Here is a 25,329-nt window from a genome sequence, read left to right on the forward strand (position 1 = left end):
GATGGATTATTTTCTTTTGCACTAGTTTTTTTTTTTTTATTGCGTTGGTTATTATGGTTTTTTATTTGGCCTTTTTGGGGGCTGAAAAAAGAAGATTTTAGAAGAAAGAAAACATCGAATGGTAAGTTGTTTTTATCAAATATTTTTTTACAGGTTTTTAGTTAAAGGTCCCCCCCTAATTATTTTTAGGGTGAGGGGGGTAGGTAGGGAGATAAAACATTTTTTGGGGGGGAGGGGGTGACTAGGGCCCCCCATTTGTATTTAGGGCCCCCACCCGCCGCTCAGGGGTGGGGGCCGGGGGGGGGGACAATAGGTCCCCCCTTATTGTTTTTTTAGGGCCCCCACCCACCGCTCAGGGGAGGGGGCCGGGGGGGACAGTAGGTCCCCCCTTATTGTTTTTTTTAGGGCCCCCACCCACCGCTCAGGGGTGGGGGCTGGGGGGGGACAGTAGGTACCCCCTTATTGTTATTTTTAGGGCCCCCACCCACTGCTCAGTGGTGGGGGTTGGGGGGGGACAATAGGTCCCCCCTGTACTCTTATTTTTAGGGCCCCCACCCACCGCTCAGGGGTGGTGGTCAGGAGGGACAGTAGGTCCCCCCTTAGTCTTTTTTTTAGGGCTCCCACCCGCCACACAGGGGTGGGGGCCAGAGAGGGGGAGGACAGTAGGTCCCCCTCATTATCTTTATGGCCCCCACCCGCCGCCCAGGGGTGGGGGCCGGGGGGGAGAACAGAAGGCCCCCCCCTCAATATCATTATGGCCCCCACCCGCCACCCAGGGGTGAGGGCCAGAGAGGGGGAGGACAGTAGGTCCCCCTCATTATCTTTATGGCCCCCACCCGCCGCCAAATGGTGGGGGCTGGAGAGGGGGAGGACAGTAGGTCCCCCCTCATTATCTTTATGGCTCCCACCCACCGCCCAGGGGTGGGGGCCGGGGGGGGAAGGAAAGTAGGTCTCCCCTCCCCCCATCACTATTGTGGCCAGAAAGAGTCCCTGTGGGTTTTAAAATTCGCCTGCCTATTGAAGTTAATGGCGGTTCGCCCGGTTCGCCTAGTTCGCGAATATTTGCGGAAGTTCGTGTTCGCGGTTCGCGAACCAAAAATGTTATGTTCGCGACATCACTAGTTACTGGCTATGGGGGAGATAATGTATAATAAGCACAGGTTACTGGCTATGGGGGATAATGTATAATAAACACAGGTTACTGGCCATGGGGGGATAATGTATAATAAACACAGGTTCCTGGCTATGACGGATAATGTATAATAAACACAGGTTACTTGCTATGGCTGATAATGTATAATAAACACAGGTTACTGGCTATGGAGGATAATGTATAATAAACACAAACACACAAAAAAAAAGAATGCAGCTTCAGAATTAATCTAAATTGTATGCTGTCTACGAGGTGGGAGGGTCTGGGAGGGAGGGTCTGCTGCTCATTGGCTGGAATGTGTCTGCTGACTGTGAGGTACAGGGTCAAAGTTTACTCAATGATGACAAATAGGGGGCGAACCGAACATCGCATATGTTCGCCATCTGTGGCGAACGCGAACATGCTATGTTCGCCTGGAACTATTCGCCAGCGAACCGTTCGGGACATCACTATCCACCAAGCAATTCAGTCTTCTTTTCATTTATTGTCATTTGTATTCATTCATTCTGAAATTCAGACGAAACCGTGTTCGGCCAAAAACAAATCTACTAAAAACCATATACGTTTGTAGACAAAGTGAATACAGAGAGCACTTAATACCATGTAGTACTTCATATTACATATACAAAAAGAGAAGTCCTGCGCTTAAGCAGCAAGGACTACAACACACATCAGCCCCAATATATAGTAAAAACCAAAGAAAAGAAAAACGTTACCAGCGCTTTCTCCTTAATCCCTATGTATATTTAGACAAATGGAGGTCATTTAGTTGCTCCAATGGCCATTGGAGGGAATGCCCGCCTGCCAACGTCAAGGCAGAGCCCCCTAAGCGGGTCCTAACACTGACCCTTCAGCCTGCTTCCTTGAGCTTCTGGCAAAGACATCTCTAATGAGACAGAAAGGGGTATTTTTTATATACACCCCTATACTTATTAACCCTTAATAGGGAACACATGGGATGGGTAGCAGCATTGTAACCAGGCTGTGTGATGCAAAGTAAATACAAATACAAAAAGAGAAGTCCTGCGCTTAAGCAGCAAGGACTACAACACACATCAGCCCCAATATATAGTAAAAACCAAAGAAAAGAAAAACGTTACCTGCGCTTTCTCCTTAATCCCTATGTATATTTAGACAAATGGAGGTCATTTAGTTGCTCCAATGGCCATTGGAGGGAATGCCCGCCTGCCAACGTCAAGGCAGACCCCCCTAAGCGGGTCCTAACACTGACCCTTCAGCCTGCTTCCTTGAGCTTCTGGCAAAGATATCTCTAATGAGACAGAAAGGGGTATTTTTTATATACACCCCTATACTTATTAACCCTTAATAGGGAACACATGGGATGGGTAGCAGCATTGTAACCAGGCTGTGTGATGCAAAGTAAATACAAATACAAAAAGAGAAGTCCTGCGCTTAAGCAGCAAGGACTACAACACACATCAGCCCCAATATATAGTAAAAACCAAAGAAAAGAAAAACGTTACCTGCGCTTTCTCCTTAATCCCTATGTATATTTAGACAAATGGAGGTCATTTAGTTGCTCCAATGGCCATTGGAGGGAATGCCCGCCTGCCAACGTCAAAGCAGACCCCCCTAAGCGGGTCCTAACACTGACCCTTCAGCCTGCTTCCTTGAGCTTCTGGCAAAGACATCTCTAATGAGACAGAAAGGGGTATTTTTTATATACACCCCTATACTTATTAACCCTTAATAGGGAACACATGGGATGGGTAGCAGCATTGTAACCAGGCTGTGTGATGCAAAGTAAATACAAATACAAAAAGAGAAGTCCTGCGCTTAAGCAGCAAGGACTACAACACACATCAGCCCCAATATATAGTAAAAACCAAAGAAAAGAAAAACGTTACCTGCGCTTTCTCCTTAATCCCTATGTATATTTAGACAAATGGAGGTCATTTAGTTGCTCCAATGGCCATTGGAGGGAATGCCCGCCTGCCAACGTCAAGGCAGACCCCCCTAAGCGGGTCCTAACACTGACCCTTCAGCCTGCTTCCTTGAGCTTCTGGCAAAGATATCTCTAATGAGACAGAAAGGGGTATTTTTTATATACACCCCTATACTTATTAACCCTTAATAAGGAGAAAGCGCAGGTAACGTTTTTCTTTACTTCATATTACATACTTCCTAGTCTTAAGATGACGTCTCTCTATAATGCTTCTCACTTTATTTATTTCCATATACTTCCATTAATACATTATTTAACACAATTTCTTAAACTATTAATACATCCCCCCAGGAGTCTATGTATATAGCAGATGAATCAATCAATACTCACCCTACCAAAAGATGCAATGTTTCAGCTCTCATAAAGCCTTAATCATGCCTAAACAATGAATAAAACATATGAATATATATATAGCCATAGACTAATTAATCACATGGTGCACAATTAGCAATGTAGAAAATAATAGAAAATGTGACATGGAATACAAATAGAATTGAGAAAAGTATTAGAAGAAACTTGACATGGAGTATATATTGGTGGGGTGACTTACCCTGGAATAAACTAACACCATCATTATCACAGAGGGTACCCGGTGTTTTCTATTTTACATGGAGAACCACCTTGGTTAATGGTTGGCTCAAAGGGAGGAACTCTAGTGCAGAGTTTATTGATTTGTGTAATTAGATTACAAAATTGTCATGGTTTTCCTGTGCTACATGTTTGCCAAATGTTGTACTGCATCTAACTTTTAATTTCAAGCAGATAAGTTTTTATAATGTCCAGTCAATAATTGATACAAGTAGGCAGCCTAGTGCATTCATCTAACCCTACAATTCATACCTAAACTGCCTTCACTATATTTAATAAAATAGTTGTCAGGTTCGTGTGGATTCTAAACTGAATAATAAGTATTGTTGACAGTTTGTACAATTTGTTTGTAACTTCTGAGACAGTTCGTAGCAAAGAGTTTGTGTGGCTGATAGTTGACTGCATCTGCACATATAATAAAAGAGCCTCTAAACTGGGAGGTTTTCACACCGTAATATCTTACTGTTCAATTCTTGTTCCTTAAGAAGTTAAATTATTTCTGTTTATGAAGCCATATCCACACCTCCCGTGACTGTGACCCACATAATCAGCATGAAAAAAATGGTTTCACTTTCAAATCTTCAAGCACAGTGTGTTTATCTTGCATCTATTTTTTACTATCACAGAGGGCTGTTGCAGGATCTAGCATTCTTTTAGAGCAGGAGATAATACATTCTACATTAAACATACTGTGCAATAAGGGTAGAAATAAATAAAGCTATTTAACTCTTAAATGCCAGAGATTTTAGCAGTGAGACTGCAGGGGCATTATCTATACACCAAAACCTCTTCTTAAGCTTATGTTGTTTTGATGTTTAGAATGTCCCTTTGATAGGTTACATCTATTGTGTTGTAGAACAGGTTTCAAATGAACCTACATATATCGTACCTCTCAACATGTCGGGACAGAGGGTGAAGACCTGAGGGAGCAGGGATGGAGTACGAAGGGGACACCTCACTAGTGATGCCTACAATACAGTGCCACCTGGAAAAGGGGCAGTCTTGTCTAAAAAGTGAGCAGGTCTGCCGGATAAATGGTAGGGCCTGCCATCTGACAGACTGCCTAGCCCTCGCACTGTTGACACAGATGCAGGACACCAGGGAAATGAAAAGGGACGGTGGGACACCACCCCAAAATGGGAACTTTCCCGCCAATAGTAGGACACTTGGGAGGCATGATATATTTTCAAATCAAGACCTGCACAATGACACTGATAAGACAAGTGCAGTACACTCATTTAATTATGATACCACAGTGCTACTTTCTGTTAGATTCTTAGCTTCCTGTTAGTATGGCCAGTAGGTGGAGCTATGGTGCAAGTGTATTTTTTGCATTTTATGTAATAATAAAGTGCAACTGAGATTATATAGAAAAAAAAAATTTTTTTGTTCATTGCTATGTCAGCTGTTTTCTTTTAACGCAATTGTTTCTAGCAGAGTTTCACTATTCTGCTTCCTATTAAATGTTGTCTGGCACTGTCTCTCAGGAATCAGTGTCTGGCAACCATCTTTTGATTTCTAAGATACCTCTAAATAGCAGCAACTAATCCCACTGGGAAGTCTTTCATACGGTGACACATCTGGGTAAAGGATCAGAGGAAGGGTTGCCACGGAGATGATTGTGCAGCTTACTCTAGAGCAGGACCCAGAAGTCCTTGCTTCACAGATGATGCCATGTCTTCTATTCCGATATGCATTATCTATTTATTATTTAGATGCAAAGTCAAGTCATATGCGCACTTGTCTAGGTTACGTTATAAACTGAGCACACAAATATATTAAGCTAGGTTTCACTGACGCACAGTGTGTTAGGTTAATCATAGTATTGATTTATGCATGCTGACCTTAATACTCTACCCTCACCAATATTCCAGGAAAAGACTTGTGGAACATCATAACCCTCAAATATCATCATTTCACGAAACAGGGCGCTACTGAGCGTGGTAAAAGCAGGGGATGTCAGTGCTTTTAATTTGCACTGCCCAAAGGAAGCAGACCCACATGGACAGGGGTGGTGGGTCTGCTGGAGAATTGGCATGCCATCTTAGAGTGAATGCCCACCAGGCTGCTTGCCAATCAGGAAGGCCAACCTGCCAAGGGAAGACCATGCAGAGAGCACTGTTTCAATGCGCTCTGCAGGGTCCTAGTGCCCTGACTGCTGATTCAACCCGCAACCCTGTTGCCCAATAAAACTCATGAGACATATATTTTTGGTAAGGGCAAGGCTTTATTTATATAACCAAAACAGTGCCAGAAACACATTGATCTGTCAGATGTTGGGATGTCTCTTCAACAGACAGCTTAAACCGTAAATCCAAGAGTCCAGTGCAGCCTGCGACTGCCATCAGCTCTTGGCAGGCTGTGACTACCCAAGTTGATTCAGCAGTTTTATCCCCTGTATCTGCGCTGGCCAGGAATACCGCCACCGTGATGTCGCTCCTAACTATCCACCCTCCTCCGCATCACGCCCCCCACAGACAGTGCAGCTTCCAAACCTGACTGAAACCCCATGTTGAAAATGTCCAGCCCAATGAAATTCAGATGCACACTGTCCTTCCTCATCACACACATATTGTCACCCTCTAGCTCTGCATGCCTAACTACCCGCCCACCCATACGATACACAAAACTGAAGACTGCCATATTAAGTTTTCTACTACTCCTTTCCATTCCCTGAGCATAAGGAGACCCTTCACAACATGGTCGAGTAATAAATTCGTACCATATCAGCATAAGGTCCTTAAAGAGTGTGTAGCAACGAGCTAGGTTGTGTCTAATGGCATGAATCAGGTCTATCATCCTCAGCTCCATGTGCAGCCCAGTAAACGTATGAATTACCCAAAATCCATATATAACGCGGGTCGAGATGTACAAAACACAATCATAACAGGCTTGTCCGAATTCAACTTGTGTGGAAATCTATTCACAAACCGGACTTTACATAGGACACGAGGCCATGCGTTTAGACTGGAAGAAAGAAGATTTCGTCTAAGGCAAAGGAAAGTTTTTTTTACTGTAAGAACAATCAGGATGTGGAATTCTCTGCCTGAAGAAGTGGTTTTATCAGAGTCCATACAGATGTTCAAACAGCTACTAGATGCATACTTGCAAAGACAGAATATTCAAGGATATAATCTTTCAATGTAGGGTAATATGTGCTTGATTCAAGGATAAATCTGACTGCCATTCTGGGGTCAAGAAGGAATTTTTTGTCCTAGCTTGTTGCAAAATTGTGCTTCAAACTGGGTTTTTTTTTTTTTTTGCCTTTTGGATCAACAGCAAAAAACAGGTGTGAGGAAGGCTGAACTTGATGGACGCAAGTCTCTTTTCAGCTATGTAACTATGTAACTATGTAACTATGTAACTTAAAGCGGCCCAATTACCACCTACCTAGCTGCTTTATTGCCACCTCCGAGAAGCCTAACAAACCCGCCTGCGTGGCCGCCCCAATGCAAAAGGAATGCGCCAAATAATGGCGGGAGTCCATGCCACTGTTTACCAAAGCTGCCTGTACCATCACAGAGAATTGGTAGCGTGAGACCGGGGAGCCATCCTTGTGCATCAGCAAAAAACCTGCTACCCCTGGTCCGATTCCCAAATACGGCTGACACAATTGAACGGGACAAAACTGACCCCCAGAAGAACCAGTCTGCACCCATGAACCTTTATCTACTATGTCCGTCTTGGAACAGCGAACCCGTATGTCCACCGCAGCGTCAGACCACCGAACGCCTGAAGGCAATAATGGTGAAGCCGACCGGAGGTTCTGCAAAACGAACTCGCCGACTCAAAACGCTCCAAAGAAACGAAAATAAAACGCCACCTCAAATAATAATGCTTCGTAATCCGAGGAGCATACCCTATGCAAGAAGGACAACAATTGAAACAACAGCTCAACCGTAATTGGCCTCCGACTATCGGGACCCTTCCTACGTCTCCAGCCCTGAACCACACGCTGGATAACAAAATTCTTTGAGATATCCTGCCAAACCAACAACCAAAATAAAGAGGCCAATGACGATAAAGCTTTTTCCGCTGCCAAGCAGGACTTACCTTGACGCAATAAGCCTTCCAAGAACGTCAAGGTGACTTTGAACCGACCCGACTCGTGAGATACCACTGGTAGCCATTGGTGCAAAACTGCTTGATAAGCCCTCCAGGAGGAAGCAAATGGCGAATCCGCTACTAGGCCCATCAGGCCTTGAAATCGAGATTCCTTATGGATGCTGGACAGGGCAGGCCGACCGCCTCTTCCTCTGGGGCTGCCTATCGACTGAAACCGAGACAGGGAGTCAGCCACCACATTTAACACCCCCAGGACATGATAAGCTTTAACCCAAACATGGAACTGCAAACTTAGAAAGAATAAACGTCTAAGGAAAGCCAACACCATCGGTAAAGCAGAGGATGATCGATTAATCACATGCACAACACTCATGTTATCCGTGTGAAAAAATTAACAATCGGAAACAGTTCCAAAAATGTTAAATTTCACAACAAACCCTCTGCACACCACCGGCCCTTAAAATAGGCACCAAACCCGACGGAACCCATGCATCTGTAAACAGATCCAAGACCTAATTAACCGTTGCTTCCCGTAGCCAGCACGAATGACGTTATATCGTCCCAAGAAGGAGCTCCACACCTGCAGGTCATTCCGAAGCCACCTCGTAACAAAAACTAAGTGAAAAGGTTCCTGATTTCCCACCGTAGACAAGGACAAATGCCTACAAAAAGCCCTACCCATGGGCAGCACCATGCAAGCGAAGGCCAAATGGCCCAATAAAGTTTGCATCTGACTTAATGAACCTTTTTCGCTCCTTTCACCTGATCCACGAGGCTAAGCAAAACCAACAACCATGAGGACCGCATCGTTTTCTATCCCTAAAAAGGACAGCGTTGAAAGACTGGCCCCACTGTCTTGTGCTCTGCCACCGGAATCCAAAATTTTATCGTAATCCGCCGAAACGTCCAAAGCAGTTTATTACAAACCTGTGACGAAGCAAGCCAGACGAACAGAAAATCGTCTAAGTAATTATTTATTTATTTATTTATTTATAAAATATTTTACCAGGAAAGATACATTGATATTTCTCTCGTTTTCAAGTATGTCCTGGGTCCACAAATCATTGCATTGTTACATTAAGGTACAATAAAATACAAAAACAATATTAATACACCATAAATAAAAATTTTAACATAGAACAGGTAGGAAATATATAATCAACCATGATAAGTGCATTCTGTTTTGAGGTATGTAGAGAGGGATCTCTTTAGGCTTAGGGAAGTAATGAGTAAGGGGGCCCCATCCTGCCACTAGAGCTGTTACCCATTCCAAAAAGATTGCAAACTTTTCAAAGTAAAAGCAAGAAATGAGGCAGCCCATGAGGAAGCACGTATCACAGTAAAATAGCCCCTGCGATTGGCAACCCAATAGGTGGAAGCAGTCGGGAAGCACCAGTAATAAACGGAACGCAGCTTCAATGTCCGATATAGCCATGAGTACCCCAGGCCCAGCCTCACACAGTAGCTCTAAAGCTCTATCGAACGAAGTGTAGCGCACCCAGCACGCCTCCTTGTCGATGTCATCATTGACTGATCCACCTGCCTGGTAGGACAAGTGGTGAATCAATCGAAACGCACTAGCTTCCTTCTTAGGCACCAATCCCAAGGGCAAGACCCGCAGGTTATCAAAAGTCAAAAAGTTGAAGGGACCCGCCATTCTACCTAAGCGTACCTCCACATCTAGCTTGGCCTGCAGAAGGACCCCTAACTGAACGAAGATTTTCTGCCAACGTAGACACCTCAGATGCCACAAACGGGATCCAAAATCCGACAGAAAACCCTTTGAGTAGGACCTGTCAGGATTACAGGTGATCCAGCACGCAGAATTGTGTCAGACCTAGGACTAAGGGTAACGTCGAGCCGGACTTTAGAATGGACGGACTTAATGTACCTAAGAATAGTCAATATACTAGTGGAGATCAGGGACACAGAATGGGACACAACGATAAGGGAAAGGCATTAGTCAAGGGTACCAGAAGTCAGGGAAGTCAAAACTAAGCCAAAGTCAATAACCAGAAAAACACGATCAGGAACACACTCTTGGATAACCTTCTAAGGGAAACCACGACAGGTCAATGAGAAAAAGTAAAAATGAGTTTAAATAAGCCTCCTGCAGATCCGATTGGCCGTAACCGGCCTTTGACCCCAAAACTTGCCTGCGCGTCTTTTGCGTGACATGACACTCACGTTGACATCGTCATTTCCATGGGCGGTCATGGGGCTAAAATACGGTGTGGATTTGCAGCGGCCAGCGGCCACCAATATGTTGCAGGAGTCAGGTATACTGGCGCAGGGTTGCTGAGCGGCACTTCCGTTATTGCCAGGAAGGCAAATATTACCGCAGATACCACAAGGTGAGGATGAATATGTGACAGGACCCCAGCGTCGTGCCACCTCGGGTACTGTTAGAGCCACAGGCCCATCCTTATGATGCTCACCAGAGTACTCTCCTTTTGAAAACCCATCTCGACCTGATCCCCGCGACAACTTGTCTCGGCCCAGACCACGTGACGCTGGCTTCCCTTTATGGAAACATTGCATGGCGGGGTGTGCTCCGCCGCAATGCAAGCATTCATGACTGAACCTGCAGGAGCTATACCACCTGCAGTGGCTCTTGTTAAAGAGCCAGCATACAATTCCAGTGCACTCGCTCACTAAATACCAGCTTCAAAGCTTACAAAATGTAGTTGCTTTTTTAAGACCTCCTGGCAAAATAATGGGGGTTTAATTAGAATATATGATGAATATACTATCATACATAGTATAAGCCTGCCACACCAATGTACCCCATTTTTGGCAAGTTCTATCGTAGCAACCTAATGTCTGCCCATATGAGATCAATCCACGAACTTGGGAAATTCCTGCTGGGATTCTATGGAGTACAAGGTAAAATGGGAATGAGGTACGTGTGACAGGGAGGAAAGCAGGAAAACTGTGCCCTTTAAATGCTGCTATAAATCAGAAATGTAGAGGAAGAAAAAAATAAAATAAAAATTATATATATATATACATATATATATATATATATATATATATATATATATATATATATATATATATATATATATATATATATATATATATATATATGATATAAAGATGTGTTGACTTTCAGCATGTATTTGTTAGATGAATTGATATGATCCCGCAGCATTGCTTTGTGAGCTGATTAACAAATCCTCGAGGGAGCCATTGTTACCAGAAGGGGCATACTAATTCATATTCCACACTGAATGGAGCTGAATTGAATGGAATATATACCCATCAAATCATAAACAGTTATTTATTTGCACAAAACTTTCTATATGTTGACAGATTTAGGTCATATTCTACTACCTATAGTGTTTGGGCTCAATATATTGGTGCTCGTAAAAACTAGTACAAGCAATAAAGCGGTTTATACCTGTATTTCTTTTAAAAGATCAAGGAGATATACTAGTACAACTCACAGTACATAGTACAACAAAAAACTATTTAGAATAATATTGGTTCCATGAAGGTTTGCGCCAACTGTGTACAATACAATGAATTAATTATGTCACTGTGCAGAGACAATCAAACATCTATGGAATAAATACAATTAAATAAAAAGGAAAGTTGTTCTCTGTATCCGTGAGATCATTGGTTTAAGCTAGGGCTAACTTAATTATCTCCCAGACACAGAGACGCCAGGGCGGGCTTACTCTGGGATGAATAGGGACCCCATGCTGGGAATCCAGGTATAGAAGACTTATTTTTCAATAAAAAAAAAAAACAGTTGTACTCCCAGAACTATGTGGCTGCTGTTTGTGTTGCATTTTAGTTGCATTAAGGTTGAGCAACTGCGAGATCCATTTGAAAATAGCTTGGACCTATTTATCTAAATACAATTTTAGTTTATTTCATAATAAATAAATTAATCTCTATCAGTTTTGTTCCTATATTGCGATGGGTGATGTGAGTCACTATCTAAAAAAAATAAGGAAAGAAAATGTTAAGGCAATATGTTAACCATAAACACTTATAGATTCTGTATTTTCCCAAGGTCTAGTGTGGGCAAGAAATATGACATTTCTGTCATATCTATTACGGTAAAATTAGATCTAATTTAAGAATAATCAGCGTGGCAAATAATGGAATATTTAATATGATTGTTATACATTAGATTTGGCCAAAATATCATCAGTGAGTGAAGAACTTCAAACCTCATAATGTTTTGGCTGCTGTAAGGCAGACACAGCATCATGGAAGTTGTAGTTGCATACATGCTTATGATCTTCGTTTGGCCACTCCATTGGAACATGTAGCATTTTAGAAAGGAATAACTTCAGTTGTACCTTGATCAGTATGGCCTTATGTCTAGTGTTTGTACCATTCGTATAGTGAGGGCCAACAAGAAGTAAAGACAGCTTTAAAAATATATAGATATTTTTTGCTTATCAGCAATACCAGCAAAACCAGTCAAGGATTGTAGAAGGCACCAAGCTGACAGATTTCTTGGAATATGGGGCCAGTATGATCCCTATGCCACCTTTAGTTATCCCCTTCAGAAACTCTTCACAAGCCCTTGACTCTGTGATATTCATTGAAGTTGCACAAAATGTTGTAATATTTTTATCCCTTACCATGTTTAATTTGTTTTCAATTTTTTACATGTTATGCTTTATGTCCACAGCTCCAGCATGAACCCGGAGCGCAGATCCGCCATGAAACCCACTGAGCATCCACCAGTGTCCCCCGACCTTCACCAAAATGTCACCGATATGCCAACCAAGCACAATGTCTTCTCAGATATAAAGGACAAATTTATGAATGAACTGAGCAAACTGCCAAGTGAGTAGGGTAACCTTTTTTTATTTTCTTCAGAGTTTGCATTGAAGTCGATGACAGCTAAAATTGCTTTGAGTAATATAAACACAAGCCTAGACTCCTGTGCTGCAGAGATCAATGAATCTCAATTTGTCTGTATCAGCGAAATTGCCACAATGAACACTTATGGCTCTATAATTTCAGTGGAGATCCAGGATAGAGAGGGGACATTAATCACAAACCACACAATAGGCAACAGTTCAAGAAGATTACTAATAGGGGCTGTAACAACTGAAATCCAGTGTGTTTTGTAAACCTTGGAGGGTCATTAATTAAAATATAGCATGTTCTTGGGGAAAACACAAGCTGAGCTTGTACTTTCTTGTAGAAAACACTCCTATTATTATAGAGACGCATGGTATGTCAAAATGTTCCTGACAGATCGTACAGAATAAACCTTGGAATTTTCAAAGTAACAAATTAGTTCCTTGGTTTGCTGAATGTGATCTACTATTGCAAGTCTACGATATCAGATAAGCTACATGTTTTTAATAATTTAACAGTGTATTGGCAGTTAATCTGGATTCCACTGAGCATGCATTTGAATTATCTCAGCACATTAAGAATTTATACTAGTAAAGTATATATGTTCAGTGCTTTTTAATTTTTTTCCTGATAAATAATTTTTAAACCAGGAAAAATATGAAGGATTGTACAATATGAGATGATTAGGTACCCCATAAAAAGTGGACAGAAGAGATTTGTAAAAAATGAACCAAAATGAAAAGGCTATAACTATCAGTATATATCTAAAATAATTCTCAAACCAAGGTGTATATTAAGAAATGACAAAATAAAATATAGATATAAAAAATATAATTTTTTAGCTCTATGTGTAATTATTTACCAATTAGATGGTAAATTGCACATCTGAGCAAATATATTCAAGATATAGGATTAGTTTAGCATAGTGACTAGAGATGTTGCGAACATAAAATTTTCCGTTCGCAAACAGCGAACGCGAATTTCCGCTAATGTTCGCCAACCGGGAGAACCGCCATAGACTTCAATAGGCAGGCGAATTTTAAAACCCACAGGGACTCTTTCTGGCCACAATAGTGATGGAAAAGTTGTTTCAAGGGGACTAACACCTGGACTGTGGCATGCCGGAGGGGGATCCATGGCAAAACTCCCATGGAAAATTACATAGTTGATGCAGAGTCTGGTTTTAATCCATAAAGGGCATAAATCACCTAGCATTCCTAAATTGCTTGGAATAACGTGCTTTAAAACATCAGGTATGATGTTGTATCAATCAGGTAGTGTAAGGGTTACGCCCGCTTCACAGTGACAGACCAAACTCCCCGTTTAACGCACCGGAAACAACTGCAGCAGCAGAAGAGGGCTCAGCCGAGGAGGTTATGGAAGAGGATGGAGTAGGAGGAGTAGAGGAGGTGGCAGCAGGTCTGCCTGCAAGTCATGGCGTTGTCACCAACTCCTCTGCAGAGTCACGCATTCCATGCTTGGCAGTCGTCAGCAGGTTTACCCAATGCGCACTGTAGGTGATATACCTGCCCTGACCATGCTTTGCAGACCAGGTATCAGTGGTCAGATGGACCCTTGCCCCAACACTGTGTGCCAGACATGCCATTACTTCCTTTTGCACAATCGAGTACAGGTTGGGGATTGCCTTTTGTGCAAAGAAATTTCAGCCGGGTACCTTCCACTGCAGTGTCCCAATAGCTACAAATTTTTGGAACGCCTCAGACTCCACCAGCTTGTATGGTAAAAGCTGGCAGGCTAAGAGTTCAGACAAGCCAGCTGTCAGATGCCGGGCAAGGGGGTGACCTTGTGACATTGGCTTCTTACGCTCAAAAATGTCCTTGACAGACACCTGACTGTGGGCAGATGAGCAGGAACTGCTCAAGGCGAGAGGCGGAATGGCGGATGGTTGAGAGGGGGCAAGGAGGACAGCAGTGGTTGACGAGGCTGAAGATGCTGGACCAGGAGGAGGATGGCGGCTTTGAGTTTGTGTGCTGCTTGTACTCATGTGTTGATCCCATAGGTATTTGTGTTGTGCGATCATGTGCCTTCGCAAAGCAGTTGTACCTAGGTGGGTGTTGAACTTCCCACGACTCTGTTTCATTTGGCACAGGTTGCAAATGGCATCGCTGTTGTCAGAGGCAGACACACACAAAATATGCCACACTGCTGAGCTCTGCAATGACGGCATTCTGGTGGTGGCAACAGCATGCGTTGATTGGCGTGCTGTCTGGCTGACCCCGGGTGCCGATGCATGCTGTCTGACTGTGCCACTAGCTCCTTGCGACAGCCTCCCCCTGCTTCCAACTCGTCTCCTCCTCCTCTCTGTCTCCCCATCTGAACTTTCCCCCTGTTCTTCTTCTCTTCTAGCGGGCTCCCACGTGTCATCCACGGACGCATCATCATCATCAACCGCTTCACTTGTATCTGACAACTCAGCAAAGGAAGCAGCAGCGGGTACAACATCATCATCATCACACCGTACGTCCATGTGTGTAATGCTGCCTGACTGAGACATATCCCTGTTATCTACATCCTCTGGCAATAATGGTTGCGCATCACTCATTTCTTCCAACTGATGTGTAAATAACTCCTCTGACAGATTAAGTGAAGCGGCTGTGGTGCTAGTGTTGGTGGTGGCGGCAGGCGGGCGAGTGGTAACTTGAGAGGTAAGCTGGAGGAGGATGGTGCGTCAAGGTTCTGAGCGGAAGCTGTAGAAGATTGGGTGTCCTGTGTTAGTCAGTCAACTATGTCCTCAGAACCTTTCGAGTTCAGGGTACGTGGCCTCTGAACACTGGGCATTATTCTAGGGCCAAAGGGAATCACAGCACCACGACCACGACGGCCTCTGCCTGTCATTTTTTTCCGATTAGTGGTACTATGCGTGCAAGCTACTGTGACAACAGATATGAGTGGCACTGTGCACTGGCAGAAGTTGGCAGAGTAGACGCTGTAGGCCTGACGCACACGCTTGCAGACAACTAACTGCTATTCAATCTATGACAGTCAAAATTGTATATTTTTTTTTTAAATGTACACTACTGTTACACCAGATATCAGTTGCACTGGTGTGACACTGTGCCCTGGCAGGCCCTGAAACGCACACGTGTGAAGTAAACTGACTGCTATTATATTACAGTCAAAAAAGTTTTGTTTTTTTTAAATGCAAGCTATTGTGACACTAGATATGAGTGGTGGCACTGGGCAAGTGGGCACAGTATACGCTGTGAGCCTGACACACACGCTGGCAGGCAGGCAACTGCAATTAGATTACACAGGAAAAAAAAAACAAGCAGACTGATGTTCTAGCCCTAAAAAGGGCTTTTTGGGGTGCTGTCCTTACAGCAGAGATCAGATGAGTCCTTCAGGACTGTAGTGGACACTGAATACACTAGCCTAGCTATCGATTTCCCTATTAAATCAGCAGCAGCTACACTGTCTCTCCTCTCACTAAGAATGCAGCTTCCGGGGGGCGGGGCCTAGCTGTCATGGAGGAAAGACGCACTTCGTGTGAGCTCCCTCAATATCTCACTTTAAGCAGCTATCAACAAACGAGTTTCACCCCAGAAGGGGATGACCCAGCAATGTTGCTCCTACCTGACCGACCCGACATGCTTAATAGCGGTCAGCAACTCGACAGAGTCTTAGTTACCTCCATGTGGCAAGTGTGGCCTGGTGCTCACCGGGCGGGAGAGGCGGGCGATCTCCCGATCCTGGGGTGCCCAGGAGCAGCTACTTCCCAGCAGGAGCTCCGTTACCCCCCCCTACTCGGACCGGTGGGGGTTATCCCAGTCCACCCCTGAAAGGCTGTCTGGAGCTAATGGACGCACAGAGCACAGCCGCCCAGGCTGACATACTCATCTGCGACTCTCGCTGATATAAATACACAGTTGATAACGTGCAAGCTACACCCTAAACAGCCATCTTTCACAACAATGTACTGCTATATACTCATACCCTCAGTGCAACTAGCCATGATATACGCACGTTCAGCCTAGCATGCTCAAATATAACACACTTATGTCTAAAAAAATATAAAAAAATTATACAAAAAAAAAAAAAGAATGCAGCTTCCGAATGAATCTAAAATGGATGCTGTCCAGGAGGTGGGAGGGTCTGGGGTGGAGGGTGTCAGGATCGGGACAGGGATCCAACACGCAGTGTACAAACAGGTGGTAGGTACGTATACCGGACCTTAGAATGGCCGGACTTAACGTAAGGAGTAAGCAGAGAATAGTCTAGGAACAAGCCGAGGTCGAGGGAACGAGAGGACAGGTAAGCGAGAGACAAGCCGAGTCAAGGGGTAACAGAGATAAACAGAGTAGTACAAACAAGCCGGGTCAGAACCAAAGAGACAACTAGAATACAAGAGCACTGAGTGACTAGACAGGCTAGAACCACGACAGGGCAATGAGCAGATGCCGAAAGCCTTACTTTATACCTGGTTCTAGAGGGTAATCTCGCCCCCGACGAGTCCTGATTAGTGCTCGGGAGTTGACTGACAGGTCGTCCCGGGTTGGCGTCATGACGTCGACTATTGAGCGTCACGTCATATAAGGAAGTGGATCCCTCGCGGTCGGCTTGTAAATGGCCGAGGGAAACGCGAGGAACGGAAGAAACTTCCCCTCTGGGAGGATAAACGTCTAAGTCTCTCACCTCCTCTGAGGTAGAGACTACAGGTACCCTGACAGAGGGTCTGCTGCTGATTGACTGGAATGTGTCTGCTGACTGTGAGGTACAGGGTCAAAGTTTACTCAATGATGACGAATAGGGGGCGGACAGAACATCGCATATGTTCGCCATCCGTGGCGAACGTGAACAAGCTATGTTCGCCGGGAACTATTTGCCAGGGAACTATTTGCCAGCGAACTATTCGGGACATCTCTAATAGTGACTGTTCTAACTCAAAAATTAACAAAAATGTGCTCTTTTAAAGCACTGTTTCTTGCAAGTGATACGTTCAACTTGTATTCATTACAATTTATTGTAGTGCAATTTTATTTGCCGGTTGAAGGGGAAAAGAAGAGGTAATGGTCATTATATTGGCTTTTTCTGCGTCATAACACAAATGGTCAGAAGTACTATACCACTTCTTTTTGTCAAACTATTTGGGACTGCTTTGACTAAAACCTGGACACTCTTGACACCAAGAGATTGCCCCTCCTCAACTCTATTGTTAATGTAGAATTTAGAGTTCCACATTATAAGTGTTAGTTCCATCCAACCTGAATGACAGTGGTAGGCTGGAGAGGACTGGTCTAACGAGCCCTTTAGAATATTAAGTCAAAATTGCCAAAAAATTGGCAAAATAATTAAATTAACTGTAAGTATAATTAGAACATCAATGGTCTAGATGTATTGTCATTCTTTACTATCATTTCTTTATCATTCTTTACTATCATCATTGTCTGTTTAGTATAATTTAATTATTTCATCGATTTTTTTTGCCATTCTTTTTTTTTTTGTTCGCTTTCATTTTCAAATTCTCAGATCACGCCCGGAGAGGTAAGCAAGCATCTCACCGAATCCTTTCTTAACACTCATTTGCATTTCACACTAATTTTACTAGAAATGTTTAGTTTCATTGAATATTATCTGCAACAATGTAGATCTAAAAATATGATATTAACACTTCTCAAACATTAACATACATGTATGAATACTATATTATTACATATGTGTTATCTGATGTGTGTAGCGCCTTTAGTAGTAGTCACTTTAGAACTAGTGTGTAATATTGTACTCTGCTAATATGTATTATACTTATAATGTTCCTTTTTCGGGTAACAATCTCTGCAGCACCTATGGATTAGAAGTGTTTGCAGAATAAAACTCAATTCAAGTTCAGCAAACCACTTGTGAGCAAGAGGTTGATTGAATCTGCAATTGTATCTGCTGTGTGTGTGTGTGTGTGTGTGTGTGTGAACCCACACCAACCTCAGCCAGACACTGACTGACATTGGTGAGAGTTTTTAGATAACAGAGGTGACGAGATGCTGATTGACCAGGGCTGTGTTTGGCTTGGTCTGGCTTTGCCCATGATCTGCCTCTTTGACAAGTTCAGACAATCCAATGTGAAAGCTTTGTGATTGGTTCAGAACCCCACTTCCGATTATGTCAGCCAAGCAGGCAGATCAGCGGCAGAGCCAGCAGCAGCAGACTGCAATAAAGGTGAGTATTTGCAATATTTAGAGCGTCAAGGGAGGACAGGGGAGGGGGATTAGATAGTGGTTTTAACACGATTGGGTCAGGAATACATGTATGTGTTCCTGACCCTTTAGTGTTCCTTTAAATAAAACAGAGTATCCACGGCCTGCAGAGTGGGGCTTATTTATTTTGTTAATTTAATTCATTCATCTTTTCATTTATTATACTGTGCCTTTTGGCAACAAACATACATATCTGAATTTATATTTAAACTTGGCTGCATTCATTCCTTTGAAAATTTTAGAAAAGTGGTCTGTTAATCAACAGCTGAATTACCCCAGAAATATTCACGTTGTACATTCATTTTTGCATTCAGGTTAATATTTCATGGGGTGAAATTATTGTATCTTTCCCTAAATTAGTCTGGCACGATATGTTCTTGGGTAATTTGTCTGTTATAAATATACTAGTAAAAAAGAAGGGTATAGGCGCTCACTAAAAACCAAAAGATGTATAAGGCAGCAGTGAACCTGCAGGACTTCCCAATGCCTGCTATATGGTGAATGTGAAAATAGGAATAGTGGTAAACCGCGCCAAAAGAAGAGTAATCAAATAATCATATCATACATACATATCGTTCTTGAGTGATACAGCATGTAAAAACCTCAAAGGGAAATAACAATAGTAAAATAATAGTGCAGTATGTTAAAAATATTATGGTGGTGTATATATAGAATAAACTGTGGATGAAAAGCAAACTCACACTTTGCAGAGCTGCTAAGAGCTCTGCTGTATTGCGCCTGGATGGTAAAATCCCCGTCTTAGGATCTGAAGATATCGGGAGGTCCAAACTCAGTGGTCATATGTATGTGGAAAAAACAAAATACACAGACCAATGGTACAGTATCATAAACTAAAAGTAGTATAGGAAAATGTAGGTATCCTACTTACAATATCCAGAGCAATGGCTTGTGGTGGTATAATCCCCACCAGAGGATATAGCAGGAAACCAGCAGCACCAGGAGATATGCAGAAGCCGAAGGATTTGAGTAAAAAGCTTCAATTTATTTATAAAAAATATTAAAAAGTGTATACATAAAAGTATATATAAAACATGTATTATAGCTTTAAGTCCTTCCCTTGACGCGTTTCGCACGGGTTTGGGCTTTATCAAAAGTGTGGATGTCCTTGGCATTCCGCCCGGTTTATGTAGGGGGTGTTGATTCTTCAATATCGATCTGGTGTGGTGCTGTTCTTCCTGTTTTCTGTTTGGTCGCGGGCGTCGACCGGAAATGACGCGCCACGACCATTGGTGTGTGCTGGGAAATGTAGTGCATACAGATGTCCATAATGGTAATGCAGTTAGATCGCGGCCGTCAAACGGTAAACGGAAGTGACGTGCTGCGAGTTATAGTGTTATAAATAAATTGAAGCTTTTTTTCATAATATTTTTTAACATACTGCACTATTATTTTACTATTGTTATTTCCCTTTGAGGTTTTTACATGCTGTATCACTCAAGAACGGTATGTATGTATTATATGATTATTTGATTACTCTTCTTTTGGCGCGGTTTACCACTATTCCTATTTTCATAAATATACTATTTGCTACAATTTTCATAGTATTAAATGTGATCAAAATGTTTTATGTTTTATGTTATAAATATAAAATCAGGATTAAAATTTTAACTGCCGAAATAGGCCTAAGGCAGGGGTGCCCGGGGTGCTCAAACTACATCTTCCATGATGCTTTGTCATTCTAGAGGCATTCTGAAGGCATACTGGGAGTTGTTCTACAATATCTGGTGACCAACCTTTTGTGCACCCCTGGCCTATGGCAATTTGTGGAGATAAATCATTTGAAAAATGTTTCTAACCATATTACATCCTTTGGGAAACTTATTAAATCGAGGCCATAATTTAAGCTAGTGAAGAGCCAAATAGATTGTTTTAAATTAATCAAGATTGACTATTAGTGATGTCGCGAACATAAAATTTGCGGTTTGCGAACGGCGGACGCGAACGTCCGCAAATGATCGCGAACCGGCGAACCGTGCGAACCGCCATAGCCTTCAATAGGCAGGTGAATTTTAAAACCCACAATAGTGGTTGAAGGGGGGGGGAGGAGACCTACTCTCCTCCCCCCCCCCGGCCCCCAACCCTGGGTTCGGGTGGGGGCCATAATGATAATGAGGGGGGGGACCTACTGTCCTCGGCCCCCCGGCCCCCACCCCTGTGCGGCGGGTGGGGGCCATAAAGATAATGAGGGGGGGACCTACTGTCCTCCCCCTCTCCGGCCCCCACCCCTGTGCGGCGAGTGGGGGCCCTAAAATTAACAATAGGGGGGGGACCTATTGTCCCCTCCCAGCCCCCACCCCTGAGCGGTGGGTGGGGGCCCTAAAATTAACAATAAGGGGGGGAACCTATTGTCCCCCCTGGCCCCCACCCCTGAGCGGTGGGTGGGGGCCCTAAAATTAACAATAGGGGGGACCTATTGTCCCCCCCCGGCCCCCACCCCTGAGCGGTGGGTGGGGCCCCTAAAATTAACAATAGGGGGGGACCTATTGTCCCCCCCGGCCCCCACCCCTGAGTGGTGGGTGGGGGCCCTAAAATTAACAATAAGGGGGGGACCTATTGTCCCCCCCCGGCCCCCACCCCTGAGCGGTGGGTGGGGGCCCTAAAATTAACAATAAGGGGGGGACCTATTGTCCCCCCCCGGCCCCCACCCCTGAGCGGTGGGTGGGGGCCCTAAAATTAACCTATTGTGGGGGCCCTAAATACAAAGGGGGGGGTGCCCTTGTTAACCCTCCCCCCCCCCCCAAAAAAAAATGATCTACCTACCTACCCCCCTCACCCTAAAAATAATGAGGGGGGGGACCTTTAACTAAAACCCTGTAAAAAAAATAGATAAAAACAACTTACCATTTGATGTTTTCTTTCTTCTACAATCTTCTTTTTTCAGCCCCCAAAAAAGCCAAAAAAAAAACATAATAACCGACGCAATTAAAAAAAAACAAAAAAAAAACGACCGCACAAAAAAATAATCCATCTTCACCCATGGAGGGCTCCGCGCAGACTGAGCTCTGCAGGGCGGGGGAAGGCTTATAAAGCCTTGCCACGCCCTGCAATTAGGCTAAGAACACTCTTATTGGCTGGTTTAAGCCAATCAGAGTGCTCTTTGTCATTTTACACAGTGTGGGAAAATTCCAAAGAACTTTCCCACGCGTGTAAAATGACACAGAGCACTGTTATTGGATGGCTTGAAATCCATCCAATCACAGTGCTCTGTGTCATTTTACACAGCGTGGGAAAATTGTTCTTTCCCACGCTGTGTAAAATGACACAGAGCACTGTGATTGGATGGCTTGAAATCCATCCAATCACAGTGCTCTGTGTCATTTTACACAGCGTGGGAAAATTGATCTTTCCCACGCTGTGTAAAATGACACAGAGCACTGTGATTGGATGGATTTCAAGCCATCCAATCACAGTGCTCTGTGTCATTTTACACGCGTGGGAAAGTTCTTTGGAGTTTTCCCACGCTGTGTAAAATGACAAAGAGCACTCTGATTGGCTTAAACCAGCCAATCAGAGTGTTCTTAGCCTAATTGCAGGGCGTGGCAAGGCTTTATAAGCCTTCCCCCGCCCTGCAGAGCTCAGTCTCCGCGGAGCCCTCCATGGGTGAAGATGGATTATTTTTTTGTGCGGTCGGTTTTTTTTGTTTGTTTTTTTTAATTGCGTCGGTTATTATGGTTTTTTTTTTTGCCCTTTTTTGGGGCTGTAAAAAGAAGATTGTAGAAGAAAGAAAACATCAAATGGTAAGTTGTTTTTATCTATTTTTTTTTACAGGGTTTTAGTTAAAGGTCCCCCCCTCATTATTTTTAGGGTGAGGGGGGTAGGTAGGTAGATCATTTTTTTTGGGGGGGGGAGGGTTAACAAGGGCACCCCCCCCTTTGTATTTAGGGCCCCCACCCACCGCTCAGGGGTGGGGGCTGGGGGGGAGAATAGGTCCCCCCCTTATTGTTAATTTTAGGGCCCCCACCCACCGCTCAGGGGTGGGGGCTGGGGGGGACAATAGGTCCCCCCCTTATTGTTAATTTTAGGGCCCCCACCCACAGCTCAGGGGTGGGGGCCGGGGGAGGGGACAATAGGCCCCCCCCTTATTGTTAATTTTAGGGCCCCCACCCACCGCTCAGGGGTGGGGACCGGGGGGGGAACAATAGGTCCCCCCCTTATTATTAATTTTAGGGCCCCCACCCACCGCTCAGGGGTGGGGGCGGGGGGGGGACAATAGGTCCCCCCCCTTATTATTAATTTTAGGGCCCCCACCCGCCGCTCAGGGGTCATTTTTACTTAGTATTAGTAAATTAATAGGGGGCGGACCGAACATCGCATAAGTTCACCCGCCGTGGCGAACGCGAACACGCTAAGTTCGCCGGGAACTATTCGCCGGCGAACAGTTCGGTACATCACTATTGACTATTATACCAGAACAAACATTAAAAGGTTAAAAGTCACTTACCAACTTACCGCATCTCGCTGTTTGGTAAAGTGACTCGCTGTTTAGCAAGCTGAAGTGCTTTAGGGATTTGAAGTGTTCTTTTAATTTTAAACTATTGTCTGTAATCCGCCTCCAGTGGAAGTCTAACAGTGAAAGTCACATGGCTTCACATACTGCTGTAGGCTAGTGACACGGTGTATCGAAAAGCCATTCTGAGCTGGTATTAAAGTACCCGGATTACGAGTTCCCTTCACCAATCAATCATCCTTGCCAATGACGCCCAGGCTCATTTAGCACTAAGGGGGTTAAAGTAGACAATGATTAATGAGAATAACAGAATCATTCTTCTGCTGTTAGCCAGCTGGATGCTTGCATTGCCACTTGTAAAGAAAATAGGATATTTTGATTGCACCTGCGTAATTTCTAGCATTAAACATTAAATTATGCTCAAATGGTTCACAAGTCACTTGTTCAGACATTGGCTCATGCTATGGAACATTAAAAGTCATCCACCCACCAGTATCAGACAGGAAATGTTTTGCAAAAAATGATGGAAAATGCAGTAAATTTAGAAAGAGCAAAAAGCTTCCTCCAGACTAGCTGTGTTCATCGCCATATGATCTAACTGGAAAAAAAACTGAGCAGATCTGTAAGCCCTATAGACATAGGATGGGTGGCATGAATAATAGCATGTTGGAGTTTTAAATGTACAGGATTGTCTGTATGCACTCCAGGTGGACGGCAGCCATGATCCCTCAGGTTTGCTCATTTGCCGTGGGCTGTTGAAGAGCTCCCTATTAACAGAAAAACCTTGACTTTGTTTTGCTCAATGCAAAGACTTCTAGCAATGTGAATAGGTATAAAAATGTAGAATTCCTAGTGCTTGTTTAAATCCATTATGGCAGCTCGAACTTCCCAAACTAAGGTCTCTTCCTTCTGTATAGGAGGGTGCAGGGAAGCAGCACCTTATGGGTGTCCTCAAATACAAGTAGGTGTAGAGCAGTGGTGGCAATAGGTAGATCACCAGATGTTTTAACACTACAGCTTCCATGATGCTTTGCGATTCTAAAGACATTCTACAAGCATGCAAAGCATTGTGGGTGTTGCAGTTCTACAATATCTTGGGACCTACCTTTTGGGCACGCCCGGTGTAGAGCAATATGGAAAACAAGAGGACATGGAGCGGAATATAGTGTACTATTTCCTCCGCCAAGTCTGCTTCCTCGTAGTTATCAGGAACTCTGGAGCACTTCAGACCCAGTCGCTGAGGCTGGACTGGGATCACTGAGAGCCTTTTCCACCCTGGGCCAGGCTACTGTAGTTATAGCCCTGGACACACTTTCCATCAGCAGTTTATATTCCTTTCCCCAAACACCAGACGACACTTGGTGAAGGTTTAAACAGCAACTCACTTTACTAGGCATAGCACACATATTTTAAACCACCAACAGCCTCATTTACATACAATAGGGTGCATGGAGCACTATAGTACAAGGAAGGGTGGGGTCAGACAATAGCAAGGGCTGATGGGAGATGAAGGAGGGGCAGGGCAGCTAGTTTAAAAAGGTCTGGCAGTGTTCCTGGGACAACGCTGGGGAAACAATAGGACAGGAAAAAGGGGGAGAGGGAGAGGCACAAGCAATACATTCAACATACCCTGGACCAGTAATGGGCACAGTGAGACCAAAAGGACTCTGGGGACCCACACATAGAATCTGTCTTCCATCCCCAGGGATGGTGACTACCGTCACAATTACTTCTGATCATAAGCATATAGGCATATTCCCCTTAACCCCTTAAGGACCAAACTTCTGGAATAAAAGGGAATCATGACATGTCACACGTCATGTGTCCTTAAGGGGTTAAAGGACCACTATTGTCACCCAGACCACTTCAGCTCAATAAAGTGGTCTGGGTGCCAGGTCCCCCAGGTTTTAACCCTTCAGATGTGAACATAGCAGTTTCAGAGAAACTGCTATGTTTACATTGCAGGGTTAATCCAGCCTCTAGTGGCTGTCTTCCTGACAGCCGTTAGTGGTGCTTCTGTGACCCTGGATGCGCGAATCACATTGAGCAT

The 25,329-nt window shown here is 43.9% G+C and overlaps 1 protein-coding gene across 1 annotated transcript in view; it reads left to right on the forward strand.

The window, feature by feature from the left end:
* The window catches only part of LOC134577726 (synaptotagmin-1-like), a 245,650-nt gene that overhangs the window by 145,342 nt on the left and 74,979 nt on the right, over positions 1–25,329 (forward strand). The window contains exon 2 of the mRNA XM_063436596.1: positions 12,427–12,584. Coding sequence (XP_063292666.1) covers positions 12,434–12,584 — 151 coding nt within the window. The 5' untranslated portion in view covers positions 12,427–12,433. The remainder of the gene's footprint in view (positions 1–12,426; positions 12,585–25,329) is intronic.

This window comes from Pelobates fuscus, chromosome 11 (assembly GCF_036172605.1).
Source record: "Pelobates fuscus isolate aPelFus1 chromosome 11, aPelFus1.pri, whole genome shotgun sequence".
Lineage (NCBI taxonomy): Eukaryota > Metazoa > Chordata > Amphibia > Anura > Pelobatidae > Pelobates > Pelobates fuscus.